This window comes from Hypanus sabinus, chromosome 2 (genome assembly GCF_030144855.1).
Source record: "Hypanus sabinus isolate sHypSab1 chromosome 2, sHypSab1.hap1, whole genome shotgun sequence".
Lineage (NCBI taxonomy): Eukaryota > Metazoa > Chordata > Chondrichthyes > Myliobatiformes > Dasyatidae > Hypanus > Hypanus sabinus.
Genome location: NC_082707.1, coordinates 161,899,087 through 161,913,841, shown reverse-complemented (window position 1 = coordinate 161,913,841; position 14,755 = coordinate 161,899,087). Strand labels below are relative to the sequence as shown.

Below are 14,755 nucleotides of genomic sequence, written 5' to 3'. Positions count from 1 at the left end.
GTGCTGATGAAAACTCGTTGCTCTTGCCATGATGCTCACTCAGTATCTACAGCACTTCTTCAATTTTTTACTAGCAATTTAATTCAACTGAAAGATTGTTTAAGTCACTTCAGTTAAGAGTCAACCACAATTGTGTGGGTAGAAGCCATAGATTTTTACTTCGATCAACCAACCTCCCTGTCAGGGAAATAAAATCAAACGACAAATGATTCCACTATGAAATAAAAACTGAAAATGTTAAGAACATTCAGCATACCAGGAGCATCTGTAAAGAGAGAAACGCAGTGTTTCAGATCAGAGACCCAATGTGAGAACTCTGATCCTGCCTTATTTGCTGAGTAACCAAACAGATCATAAAAAAACAAAAATCAGCTTTTAACAGATTTCTGAACTCGCTGGAGTGGATTGGCTTTATGCTAATTTTTTTGATCACCAGGAGTGAAAAGTATAATTGTGTGAGGTGTCTAAAAGGGAGTTTAATTTGTTATCATCTTTATACTGCTGAAACTTACAAATTAAATCTCAGAAATATGTTACATACCTCAGCTATAAGGGCAGCCAATGATGGATTGCAAAGCAAAAGCCATCTCCTTGGAGTGATTCCATTTGTCTTGTTCTGAAATTTTTCTGGTTCAATGTCACTAAAGTCTTTAAAACTAGGTGATAGAAAACAGACAATAAACAATCACTAATAAGAAAATATTTAAATCTCAATATTTTAAATTTTAATTTATTTTGTAAAGATTTACACAACAATAATAAAGCTGATTGAGATGAAATCAATTAAAGGAATGTTCTGGGATAAGGTTCAATCATGGCTGTATGCTATAGCATTTCTGTAAAAAATATTAAGATAAAACTGAAATGCAGCATATTTCAGAACACTACTACTTGCAGGTTCTTGACACAAGAGATTATCATTTTGTGCCAACTAATGCCAAATGGAAGAGAAAAGGAGAATTTGGTATCTTCAGCAATACATAAAAACTGAAATTAAAAATGAAAATCAAGGATATATTATATACACAGAAACCGCTAGAAACACCTAGTAGCCAGGTAGCACTTGAAGAAAGACAGAGTAAATATTACAGGTTGATGATCTTCAACAGAACTCTGACAAAAGACCAACAACCCGTTTCTCTTTCCGTGGTTGCTTTCAAACACAGATTAAGTGACTCAGAGGTAAACATATATAATTTGGAAGAATGATCACTTAGAACAGATTAATAAATGCCAAATTAGAGAAATAAGACATTGGTTTCAGAAAGAAGTACACACAGAGATAAAAATAGGACAATAAGAAACAGTGAGCTGCAAAGTCGTCCAGAGATAGAACATTACACCACAGCACAGGCCCTTTGGCCCAGTGTTGTGCAGACCTTCTAATCTATTCTAAAATCAATCTAACCCTCCCCTGCTACATAACTCTCCATTTTTCTATCACCTATATGCCTCAGAGTTTCTCAGATGCACCTAATGTACCTGCTTCTACCACCAACCCTGGCATGACCCAGGGTCATGGACTATATTTTATTGTGACTGTATGTTGCTGATATCTAATACACACTTGCTATCATATATGTGCCTTGTGCTATGTGTGACTGCTGTTACTGTATTTTTCACCTTGGCTCTGGAGTAATGCTGTTTCATTTGGCTGTATACATTTATGGTTGAGTGACAACTAAACTTGAATTGAATTGAATAGTACAAAAAAAAACAAGAGTGCAGGTAGATAGTAAGACATAAGATCCTAATGAGTAGATTGTGAGGTTAAGAGTTCATGTCATCATACTAGGGAGCCATTCATTAAAATTATAATAGTGGGATAGAAGCTGTCCTTGAGCTTAGTAGCTTTTGTATCTTCTTCCCAATGAGAAGAGGGGTGGTGAGGAAGAAAGAATGCCTTGGTTGTATGGGGTTTTTAATTGTTTTGGCCATTTTATTGAAGCAGTTAGAAGTGCTGACAGTGTCCATGGAGGGGAGTCCGTTTTCTGTGATGTGCTGAATTGTGTCCACAACACTGTAGTTTTTGATGGTTTTCAGGCTGATCTGGCACTTTGCTCTCTCCAAGAGAATTCAGTAAGGAATGTACAACTTGGAGACAAGGCGCAATCCCATAATCAACTCCATTTTTCGCTGATTAAGATTGCAAAATTGAAATCAATGAGGATGAGAGCATAAAGTGAGTGGGTGTCAAGTACTGTCTGCCTGTGTTTGATCGGTTCCTCTCTCTCTTGCTCAATGCTGCCCAAGTCTTAGGTCTTGGGCAAAGTCTAATTGATGTGGTTTGTGGATTGAACTCAGTATTTCATGTTATATGTGTTCCTGGTTACTCCTTTTCTTATTGTTATTTTGTGCGAGGCAGGCTGGCTCTGCAGCCTGCAGTCAATGAACAACACAGTACTAATTTGAACTGAACGTTCCTAGACTGTTTCAATGACTCAGTAGTTTGATGTTTTATATTGTTTTTCACTCATTTCTCTTACTGCATGCACAATTTGTTCTTTTTATTGCAGTATTAAATGTTTTCTTTGAATCGATTGCATGATGTTTCTTTATTTTGTGGCTGTCTGTAGGAAGACATATCTCAGGGCTGTATATTGCATACATACCTTGAGAATAAATGTTCTTTGACTTTTCATGGTCATGGGCAGTACAGTTATCATACCAAGTCATGACGTATCTGGATAGGATGACTTCCTTGGTGCATCAATAAAATTGGTAAGGATCAAAGGGGAATACCAAATTTCTTTAACTTCCCGAGGAAGTAGAGGCACTGGTGAGCTCTCTTGGTAATGCTCAATCCTAGGAACTTGAAGCTCTTGAACACAGCACACTGATGTAAACAGCATATGTACTATGCCTGTTCCTGAAGTCAATTATTTGCAAGATGGCGGCTGTGACGCAGCTTGCAGCGGCCACTCCAGGGCTGATTATCTGTTATTTGTGAAGTGGGGTGCCGTGCGCAATCATAATTGATTGAAAACGGACGTGGGAGCACAGAGGAACATTCGGAAATCTCCAGGAAGACCTTCTTCGCTGCTGCTGCTGCTGTGAGGTCCAGGAATCTGCTGGGAAGAACAAACCCCAAGTCCTCGGGGTCGCGTTGCCAATGGCCATCTTAATATGCTTGGCAGAGAATGGTGCTCGGAGAAGCTGTGCCGGAGGGGATGGTTGTCGGCTCGGAGGTTCGACGGACTTAGTCTGCTGCGGTCAGGTTGCTTTCGGTGTGTGCTGTGTCTGCGAGGCTGGGTTCGATGGAGCTTTCATTGTGTGTTGCGTCTGTGAGGTTGAGTCGGGCGGCGCTGTGGAAGTCCATAGTGGGAGTATTCCCTTCTGCCGCCGGCGTGGGATGACGAGTCTATCGGGACCCTGGGGACTTGTGGAAACTGTGGTGATTTCTTTTGAACTTATAGTCCTTTAACATCTTTGGACTATTTTTACTGTGTCCATGGTCTGTTTTTTTTTAATCAATTATGCTATTGTTTGCACTGTTATAACTATATGTTGTAACTATGTGGTTTTGTGCAGGTCTTGTAGCTTGTTCTTGGTCTTGTTTTGTCTGGTGGACTTGGAGCTCCTTTCCAGGAATGTGATAAGACGGTAGCGTGACAGCAGCAGCCTCTCCAGACTCTGGATTGGGGATTGCAAATGTTATGTAGATTTTCTGGTGTAGTCAGTTTTGTCATATGCTTTTGTGATATCATTCTGGAGGAACGTTGTCTCATTTTTTAACTGCATTGCATTTGTGGTTTCTAAATAACAATAAACTGAATCTGAATCTAAATCAATGAGTGGCACTTTTGTTGACATTGAAGGGAAGGTTGTTGTCATGACATTGTTACCAGGCTTCCTATCTCTTTCCTGTATTCTAACCTATCATAATTTGGGTTTCGGACCACTATGGTGTTATCATCTGCAAATTCATAGATGGAATTAGAGCACAATGTGTCCACGCAGTCTTGAATGTACTGGGAGAAAAGCAGGGGCTGAGGACGCAGCCTGTGGGGCACCAGATTTGAAGATGATCATGGTGGTGGTGTTGCTGCTTATCTTTAATGGCTGTGATCAGGAAGTCCTGTTGCAAATGAAGGTGTTGAGTCCCAGGTTTAGGACTTTGGAGATGAGTTTGCTTTCAATTATAGTATTGAAAGGAGAGCTATGATCAAGAAACAAGTCTAATGTAATTGCCTTTTACTATTTCCAGAATGAGTGTAGACCCAGGGTGATGGGACATGCCATTGACCTGTTTTAGCAGTAGGCAAACTGCAGTGGATCATGGTTGTCTAGGAGGCTGGAATTAATATAAGCCATCACCAGCATCTCAAAACATTTCATGATGGTGGATGTCAAAGCTCAAGGGTGGCAGCCATTCAGGTATGCTACCTTCTTTTTCTTAGGTAGTGAGATAATAGTAGTCTTCATAAAGTAGGTGGGAAACCCATATTAAAGCAGGGTAAGGTTAAGAATAATCTGCAAATAACACCACCAGCTTACCTTTGTAGGAGCAAAACAAGAGATACCATCCAGGCTAGATGCTTTCCATGAGTTCACTCTCCAGAAGGCTGATCTGCATCTGCACCAGTGACTATGGGGTTCAGATTCACTGAGGATGCTGGAGTGTTTACAGCAAAATCTGGGCTCATAAATTTAACAGATGATTCTCTTTAAAACTGTACCTTGTACATTTGTTAACTTTGGCAAGGCGCTGAATGGTGTGGAGTGCTTAAAAATGCTTTTAGGAGAGGTAATTGTAGAAAAGTAGGAGTTTTAAGAAGCCTTTTAACATAATTTAATAAAACATAAATTAAAAGAGTTGAATTTCTACTGTGGGTGTCACTTTTTATACTGCTATTATGCCCACTTTTGGTCATTTATTAAAGATGTTTTCTGAGAATTCCCTGAGTCAGCTTACTTTGATAGCCCCAATAATCATTACTATTATTGTCATATAAATTATGCCTCAGTTTTTAAATTTCTATAAACCTCAGAAATAAACTGGCAGAAAACCAAATACGGAAAAAAATCTTCAAGCTAGGCAGTACCTTTGGATAACCTGCTTTAGAATCAGAATTAGATCATAACGTTTGTTGTTTTGTGGCTGCAGTACATGTAAGACATATAAAAATTACTATAGTATACAATAATAAATAAATAGTGCAATAGTTGGGGAACAGCAAGGTAGTGTTCATGGATTTATAGACTATTCAAAAATCTGATGGTGGAAGGGAAGAAGCTGTTGCTAAACTGTTGACTGTGAATCTTCAAAATCCTGTACCTCTTCCCTGATAGTAGTAATAAGAAAACATATCCTCGATGGGCAAGGTCTTTAATAATGGATGCTGCCTTCGTGAAGATGTCCTGGATGGTGGGGAAGTCTGGCTAGGTCTACAACTCTCTGCTGCTTCTTGTGATCCTGTGCAAGAGCCTCTTTATCAGGCAGTGATACAACTAGTCAGAATGCTCTCCACTGTGCATCTGTAGAAATCTGCGAGGGTCGTTGGTGACAGATCACATTTCCTCAAACTCCCAATGAAGTATAGCTGTTGGTGCACTTTCTTTGTGACTGAATCAACACATTGGGCCCAGGATACTCTGTCCATTATTAAAGACCTCCAGCGCCCACTTTTCTCACTGTTACCATCAGGTAGGAGATACAGAAGACTGAAGGCACACACTCAGTGATTCAGGAACAGCTTCTGCCCCTCTGTCATCCGATTCCTAAATGGACTTTGAAGCTTTGGACACTACCTCACTTTTTTAATATACAGTATTTCTGTTTTTGCACATTAAAAAAATAATTTATTCAATATACGTAATTGATATACTTGTTTATTATGTTTTATTTTATTCATTATTATTTAATTCTCTCTCTGCTAGATTATGTATAGCATTGAACTGCTGAATAGCATTTCACATCATATGCTGGTGATAATAAACCTGATTCTGATTCTGAAATGCTGACATCCACAAACTTGAATTTGCTCACCCTTTCCATTGCTAATCACTCAACGAGGATTGATGAGTTCTCTGAACTTCCCCTTCCTGAATTCCACAATCAATTCCTTGCTTCTATTGACTTTGAGTGCAAGGTTGTTGTTGAGATACCACTCAACCAGCCAATCTATCTCATTCCTGTACACCTCTTGTCACCTTCTGAGATTCTGCCAACAATAGTGGTGTCAATTACAAATTTATAGTTCTGTAATTGCGGATTCTGAAAGGATTCATTTGAGAATCACACACACTCCAGAGATTGATACCAGAATAATTCACTGATGTTGGTTCATTTATTTTGCAGAAACAGATTTGCTGATAGGAATAAATAATGCTGAGGGTGTTGCATGACTTCAAATCAAGTCACTTCTACTGTCATTTCTACCATAACTGCTGGTACAGTACATAGTAAAAATGAGACATTTTTCAGGACCATGGTGTTACATGACACAGTACAAAAACTAGACTGAATTATATTAAAACACAGAGAAAGCTACACTCGACTACAGACCTACACAGGACTGCGTAAAGTGCACAAAAACAGTGCAGGCATTACAATAAGTAATAAACAGGACAATAGGGCAAGGTGTCAGTCCAGGCTCTGGGTATTGAGGAGTCTGATAGCTTGGGAGAAGAAACTGTTACATAGTCTGGTCGTGATAGCCCAAATGCTTTGGAGCCTTTTCCCAGACGGCAGGAGGGAGAAGAGATTGTATGAGGGGTGCATGGGGTCCTTCATAATGCAGTTTCCTTTGCAGATGCAGAGTGTAGTGTAAATGTCCGTGATGGCAGGAAGAGAGTCCCCGATGATCTTCTCAGCTGACCTCACTATCCGCTGCAGGGTCTTGCGATCTGAGATGGTGCAATTTCCGAACCAGGCAGTAATGCAGCTGCTCAGGATGCTCTCAATACAACCCCTGTAGAATGTGATGAGGATGGGGGGGGGGGGTGGTGGGAGATGGACTTTCCTCAGCCTTTGCAGAAAGTAGAGATGCTGCTGGGCCTTCTTTGCTATGGAGCTGGTGTTGAGGGACCAGGTGAGATTCTTCACCAGGTGAACACCAATAAATTTGGTGCTCTTAACGATCTTTACTGAGGAGCCATCGATGTTTAGCGGGGAGTGGTCGCTCCATGCCCTCCTGAAGTCAACAACCATCTCTTTTGTTTTGTTCACATTAAGAGACAGGTTGTTGGCTCTGCACCAGTCTGTTAGTTGCTTCACCTCCTCTCTGTAAGCTGACTTGTCGCTCTTGCTGATGAGACCCACCATGGTCGGCGAACTTGATGATGTGGTTCGAGCTGTGTGTTGCAGCACACTCTTAAACTTCCAAATACTAATCTCTGTGAACATTAGTTATATCAAGATTTGTGAACAGGTAGTATTAGGTAGCAGTGAGAACACCAATGCAAAACCTGTGTTGCTTCTGGAGTAGACTGAAGGATCACAATAGAATCCTGCAATAGGGTATCAATAAGTCTACCAAAAAGATGGTAGGCCCTGGAAACACATGCAACAGATTTTGTGTCTGCTTGCTTTGCTTTGGAAAAGAAGGGATAACTGGATACACATACATTGGTGAAATACTGTTCCTTACGAAGGGTCTCGGCCCGAAACATCGACAGCGCTTCTCACTATAGATGCTGCCTAGCCTGTTGTGTTCTACCAGCATTTTGTGTGTGTTGTTCCTTAATCTTTACATGTTTACAGAACAGCATGGTTTGTACAGGTGGAGAGAGCTTATGGACGTCACACATATGATGATTCTACTTCCTGCAATAGATTGTTCAACACTTCTCCACTTGACCCAAACATGGACATGTGCAAGTGATTTTTTTGTTACGCAGACAAATGAAACAAACAGCTCTGCAGTAGCAGATTTCCTGCTTTAAAAAAAGACTTTAAAAAAAGAGTTCTTCGAAGCTTCCCAACTGACAGCCAATGGAGATCTATGGCAAGACTTGTCTAAATGCATCTTGAAATCAGCTGACAGAGTAATTTATCTTATTTATCAACGCAGATGTGGACTTGGAGCCTAATTGAATGGCAATTTGAGTTCCCTAACAAGTACTGCTATCTTTTTGGACTGTAGCATATGTCAAACGTTTGCTCATGTCCCTTAGTGTGCCATGCCAGTGGAATATGGGAATCTCGTGATTCTTGAAAGATCACAACATCTCCACAATCTCTTCAGCTGCCACTTTCAGGAAACTGCTATTCAAAATCCTCAAACATGGTGGCACTTTTTCCCTTTTATCGCTCAGTAGATGGAGTAATCTGGGCACATTCCTAATTCTGGTGAGACATGACAAATCCTGGTTTTCTTGTGGTGCAATGATTACAATCCCTTCTGGTTTTATAGAGGTAGAGCTTTGCCTTACTTTGCAATTGGTGACTTCAAATTACATAGCCCAACAGTAAATCCTCATCACAAAACTTAACTTCACCACAATCTATGGTTCTCCCTATGGAAGTTATATTAGTTTAACAGATAATGGAAACGTTGCATGTGGTATTTCTTAGAAGCCTTGGGCTAGATTTGATTTTTATACAATGACATAGAGATCACATTAACAAGCTGTTTCAATGACACTGAATCTAATTAGTGAACTTCAGAAATCGAATGAAACGCTCAGAAATGGGAGATACAAAAATTAAAGGTGGGCTATGAGGGAGAATGGAAAACAGGCAAGACCATGCAGGAAAACCCAGTTGTTGATATCTACATTATTTATTACACTCTTGCTTCCATTAAATTGAAACAAAATTACCTGTAGGACATTAAAATAAATACCCTATAAATGTAATGCCATCTTATTTTTTTTCCAGCTCTGATGTTGGATCATTAGCTTGAAGTATTGACTCTTTTTCTTATTTCACAGTGTAGTCTGACTTGCAGAGGTCAGCTTTTTCCATTATATTTTGGATTTCTATTGTATTTTTCCTTTACATTACCCTGGGGATATTCTTTGGCTGGACAGTTTTGGACAGAGCACAATGCTTGCACTATCATGTATATTTCTAGAATAGCAATCTTGAGCATTTCAAATGATCCAGCAACCAAGTGATTCCCCACAAGTTTATCTTTTAAAGAGATATTTGCCTCTTCTTGCCCTCATAATCAGTAATGCATGTCAAACAGTGTCTTTCAAATAAAAACAAATTTGATGACACAAAGGTTGGGGATGTTGTGCATAGTCTGGAGGGTTGTCAGAGGTTTTAGCAGGACATTGATAGGGAGCAGAACTGGGCTGAGAAATAGCAGGTGGAGTTCAACCCAGGTAGGTGTGAAGTGGTTCATTTTGGTAGGTCAAATTTGAAGACAGAATATGGTATTAATGGTAAGACTCTTGGCAGTGTGGAGGATCAGAGATTTCTTGGGGTCCATGTCCATGCTGTGCAGGTTGACAGTGTTGTTAAGGAGGTGTATGATATGTTGGCATTCATCAACTATGGAAGTGAGTTCAAGAGCCATGAGGTAATGTTATAGCTGTATAAGACCTTGGTCAGACCTCACTTGGAGTATTGTGTTCTGATCTGGTCATCTCACTACAAGAAGGATGAGGATACTATAGAAAAGGTGTAGAGGAGATTTACAAGGATGTTGCATGGACTGGGGAGCATGCCTTATGAGAACAGGTTGAGTGAATTTGGCCTTTTCTCCTTGGAGGGACAGAGAATGAGAGGTGACCTGTTAGAGGTGCGTAAGATGATGAGAGGCATTATGTGGATAGCCAGAGTCTTCTTCCCAGGACTAAAATGGCTAAAATGAGAGGGCATAGTTTTAAGGTGCTTGGAAACAGGTATAAAGGGGATGTCAGGGTGGTGGGTACATGGAATGCACTGTTGGTGACGGTGGTGTAGACAGATACAATGGGGTCTTTTAAGAGACTCTTAGACAGGTACATGAAGATTAGAAAAGTAGTGGTCTACACGGTAGGGTAATTCTAGGCAGTTTCTCAAGTAGGTTACATGATCGGCACAACATTGTGGGCCAAAAGGCCTGTAATGTACTTTAGATATTTATGTTATAGATACTTACAAAGTGATAAAATTACTTCAAAAACCATTGATAGGTTACAGTACATATTAAAAAATTATTCAGGAATATCCTTACACCTGTTCTTTGATGAGATTGGAATGAATCTTGGCTACACCATTCACTGCATGTGAACCCACAATGCAGAGGTGTGCCATATTTATCTTCTTTTCTGTACCCTCTTCTATCAGACTCATTCGAGTTAAACGCTGGTCATCTCCAGGATAGCGATTTTTGATTTTCTGTAGAAGACAGTTTAAATTGCTGTAAACAGAATACTGTTTGCGAATGAATACAGTCATTAGATTCACACGGCATAGAAACAGCCCCTCTGACCTATCACAGAATGCTGGCCATCAATGACCAATCAATATTGATCCCATTCACCAGCACTTGGTCCATACCTTACTATGAGTAACCCCACTTTTCCTTTGGTAATGCATTCAAGTCTTCAACCATTGGATGAAAATACTTTCCTGTACATCGCTTTAAATCTTTTACTCCCCTTAAACCTGTTTCCTCTGGCCTTCAGCACCTCTGCCATAGGAAAAGTTTCTTACTCTCTAATTATGTATGGAAACCTTTATCAAGGAACCTAAGAACTACATCTGCCCATCCACCTCCTCCCTCACCTCTATTCTGGGCTCCAAACATTCTTTCCAGGTGAGGCAACACTTCACCTGTAAATTTGCCATTGCCATCTATTGTGTCCAGTGCTCCAGGTGTGGCCTCCTCTACATCGGTGAGGCTGTCATAAGTTGGGAGACCATTTCTCGAGCAACTCCTCACCATCTGCCACAAGTGGGACTTCCCGGTGGAAAACGTTTCAATTCTGATTCCCATTCCTGTTTCAGTGAGGACACCCTCGGTATCCTCCAAACTGATGGTATGAATATCAATTTTCCTTCTGGTGAACAAAATTTACTCCCCACTCAAATCTTTTACTTCTTCTCAGCTGCCTATTACGTCCCTCTGGGTCTCCTCCTCTTTCCCTTTCTACTGCTAACCACTTTACTCTCCTATCAGATAATTTCTTCTTCAGCCCTTGACCTTTCCCACCCTTCTGGCTTCACTTATCACCTTCAAGTTGGTCTCTTACCCCTCCCCTGGAACCATTTCATTCAGGCATCTCCTCCCTTCCTTCGCAGTTCTGAAGGGTCTCAGAACCGAAAAGTTGACTGTTTATTCTTTTCCACAGATGTTGCCTGACCTGCATTTGTGTGTGTTACTGAAACATCTTCACCCTTTCTTTTTTCTTCCTCACTTAGCAGTTTCAGTGTACGCTCTGCTTATTCACCTCATCTTGTTGCATATTGGGAAACAAACAGCAAGCACGGAAACCTTACAGTTGAGATGTTGCATCATCTGGATGCCTCACCTTAAAAAAATACTATAGAAAGTACAATATACTTGTAGAACCATACCAAGGACCAATCAGCTGAAACCATTAAGAACCAATGCGTAAGTAGCCAATGACTGCTTTAAATAGTGAGTATTTCTTCCCTGTGATGTTAATTCAGAACACTTCTCAACCCTGTAATTCCATCACAGAGATGGATCAGGACCATAAAATCTATCTTCAAATTAAACATCCTTATATTGCTGTTACCTCAAAAGCAGAAAGATGCAAATTACAAATATTCAAAAATTGGAAATCCAAACAAATTTGATGCTTTGCAAATCCAAATCCATTTCTGGAGACAGTATCAGAGTTAGTGCTTCAAATCATACCATTTTCACCGAGATCTCAAGCGAAACACACATTCTGCCTGCTGATGCTGAGTATTTGTAGCATTTTTTATGTTTGCTTCTTCAGAAGCCTTGAGCTAAAATGCTGGCAACCAAGAACCCATTAAAGAACTGAAGATTATGATTATTCACCACTGCTTTCAACAAGGAACACACATTAAACATATATAAAGAAACATATCTTTCCCGTTAAAATAAAATATAGAATCTATATAAAACAGAAACATTGGAAGTAATGAGGTCTGTGAAAGAAACATACTGTCATTATTTCCATAATATCATTGCCAATATACAAGGGAACAGTCTCCAGCATTAGTAGTAATACTATGCTATCTATTACACTGCCTACATCTGCATTATTCCCCATTTTCTCTCAACAAAGGATTGAAAAACATTAACATATTTATTTAAGCTAGTAGAATCGCACACTTACCTCCAGATGCCTTCTGTTAATTTCATATATAATCTCCATGTGCCTAGGTAAGAGTTTCTCAAATAAATGCACAGGCCAACGTTCAAGGGCCTCAGGCAAAACTGTGTGATTAGTATATGCAAATGTACTCTTGGTGATAGTCCAAGCCTGAAAAAAAACAAAAATATTTTACTGCTCTATTGATTTCACATTTTAATTCATGGCACTGTACTTAATGTTTAACAAGTTTCAGCATTCAAAGTGCTTTCACCAAAATGTGAATTCTTGTAACTGTATTTTTTCTTGGCAATTTGAACTTTGCCATTTTCATTTTAGGTTGCTAACATTGATCAAATCATGGGATTTAATGTCATAAGGAATTAGATCAACTGAAAATTAAGACTACTGAGATTCTTATACTTTTAGCTTGAATCCAATTCCACTAACTTGGATGAGATAAGATTAATATTGTCACTACCAAGTAAAACATTGAGGAATTTGGTTAACTAAGGAAACTTTCATGTTGAAAGCAAGTTGGTGTTTAGGGTCCTTTTGTAGCCACAGGTCTCATATTTTCTCAGGCTCTAATACAACTTACGTTGTTTACATGGTCTAACCTGATCCCAATCAAGCTCCTCAAGGTCCAGTAAAATCCTCATTAACTCAGGAATCGCCAAGGCAGGATGGGTATCATTCAGCTGAATTGCCACCTACAAATAATATAAAGGGGAATCATAAATATAACCTTATATTACTCATATCCATCAAGGACAAAATTTTATTCTTTGTGCAATGCTCAAATTGATTAGAAAAGATTCATTACTGTTCAGGAATAATACCTCTGTCCAACAAAGCACTGTGTAGTTTCCTGGCAACATTGTGGTTTGCCATTCCGCTCAGTTTGCCCTCTTCAACAGAGCAGGGAGAATATAGGGGATGGAATCAAAATCAGGTTTATTATTATTGAAATGTGTTGTTTTGCAGCAGTAGTACAGTGCAAGCTATATAAATTTCTGTAACATGAGTAAGGGCTGGCTATATAGAGTACACAGGATGAAGATCTCCAATAATAACATAGTCATTAGGCTACATCTGCAACTCTGTTTCCATCTTGCTCTTCTTTTACTGTGCTTCATTACACTACCTAGATTTTCCAGCTTTTGCTCCCACTCTGTAACTTTGTTTTAATCTGTCACAATTCTTCTGGAGCATAAACAAAAACTGCAGTGCTGAAAATCTTACATGAAAAACATTCTACAAATTTTGCCAGTACCTTTTGTTTGTGTAATCTCCCTCACTTCCTTTGATACACAATATTGTTTGTTATTTTATCAACTTCTCCCCTCTGTCCAATCACAATATTCTTTTCCTTGATTCTGACTGGCTTAAAAACTCAGTACGTAAAAACTCCAGTTTTAAAAGATTAAACTGTTTCCTTCCCCACTGATGTGAGATACCCAGCAGTTCCATAATTTATTCCATATTTCTAAATTGCTCCACTATACTTGATATGATTATTTTTCCTCTCAAGTGCTAAGCAACAGTATAAGCTACCTGTAAACAAATGCTAACGTCACAAAATAGCAAAATAATTAATTGTTGCAGCAGATCAAATGTTTAGGAACACCATATTTACTCAATGGTCACTTTATTAGAATACATCTGCTTGTTAATGTAATTATCCAATCAGCCAATCATGTGACTGTAACTCAGTGCATAAAAGCAGATTCAGTTGTTGTTCAGATCAAACATCAGAATGGGGACAAAAGTGATCTAAGTGATTTTAACTGTGGAGTGATTGTTGGTCCCAGATGGGATGGTTTGAGGATCTCAGAAACTGCTGATCTCCTGGGATTTTCACACACAGCAGTCTCTAATTTACAGTGAATGGTGCAAATAAACAAAAACATCCAGTGAGCAGCAAGTCTGTGGGTGAAAATACCTTGTTAGTGAGAAATGTCAGAGAAGATTAGCCAGACTGGTTCAAGCTGACAGGAAGGCAACAGTAACTCACCTGAAGAATGCTGCCTCATTTGCCATAATGCTGTTTATTGACTTCAGCTCAGTTTTTAATATGATCATACCTCAGAAGCTGGTGGGTAAACTGTCCTCGTTAGGTCTCAACACCTCTCTCTGTAACTGGATCCTGAACTTCTTGACAGAAAGGCCAGTCAGTCTGTTTTGGCAGAAACATCTCTAGCTCCATCATGCTGAGTACCAGCACCCACTGCAGTTCACACCGCTGACACATGACTGCATTGCCAGATCGAGTTCAAACCGAATCAAGTTTGCTGATGACACAACAGCGGTAGGTCTCATCAACAAGGAGGTAGAACAGCTGATAGAATGGTGTGAGCACAGCAACTTGAGTCTCAATGTGGACAGGACCAAAGAATTGATTGTGGACTTCAGGAAGGTGCAGGCTGAACACTCCTCACTGCACATATATGGCTCCACCATAGAAAGGGTTAGGTGTACCAAGTTTCATGGGAGTGCACATAATGGATGATCTTACCTGGTCCATCAATACCACCATTTTGATCAAAGAAGCAAGCAGCAT

General features: G+C 39.6%; 1 protein-coding gene across 1 annotated transcript in view; it reads right to left on the bottom strand.

The window, feature by feature from the left end:
- pygl (phosphorylase, glycogen, liver) overlaps positions 1 to 14,755 on the bottom strand; it is a 115,761-nt gene that overhangs the window by 39,587 nt on the left and 61,419 nt on the right. The window contains exons 9-12 of the mRNA XM_059987897.1: positions 12,813 to 12,905; positions 12,217 to 12,363; positions 10,113 to 10,276; positions 542 to 656 (exon numbers count right to left, since the gene is read on the bottom strand). Of these exons, the coding sequence (XP_059843880.1) occupies positions 542 to 656; positions 10,113 to 10,276; positions 12,217 to 12,363; positions 12,813 to 12,905 (519 nt within the window). The remainder of the gene's footprint in view (positions 1 to 541; positions 657 to 10,112; positions 10,277 to 12,216; positions 12,364 to 12,812; positions 12,906 to 14,755) is intronic.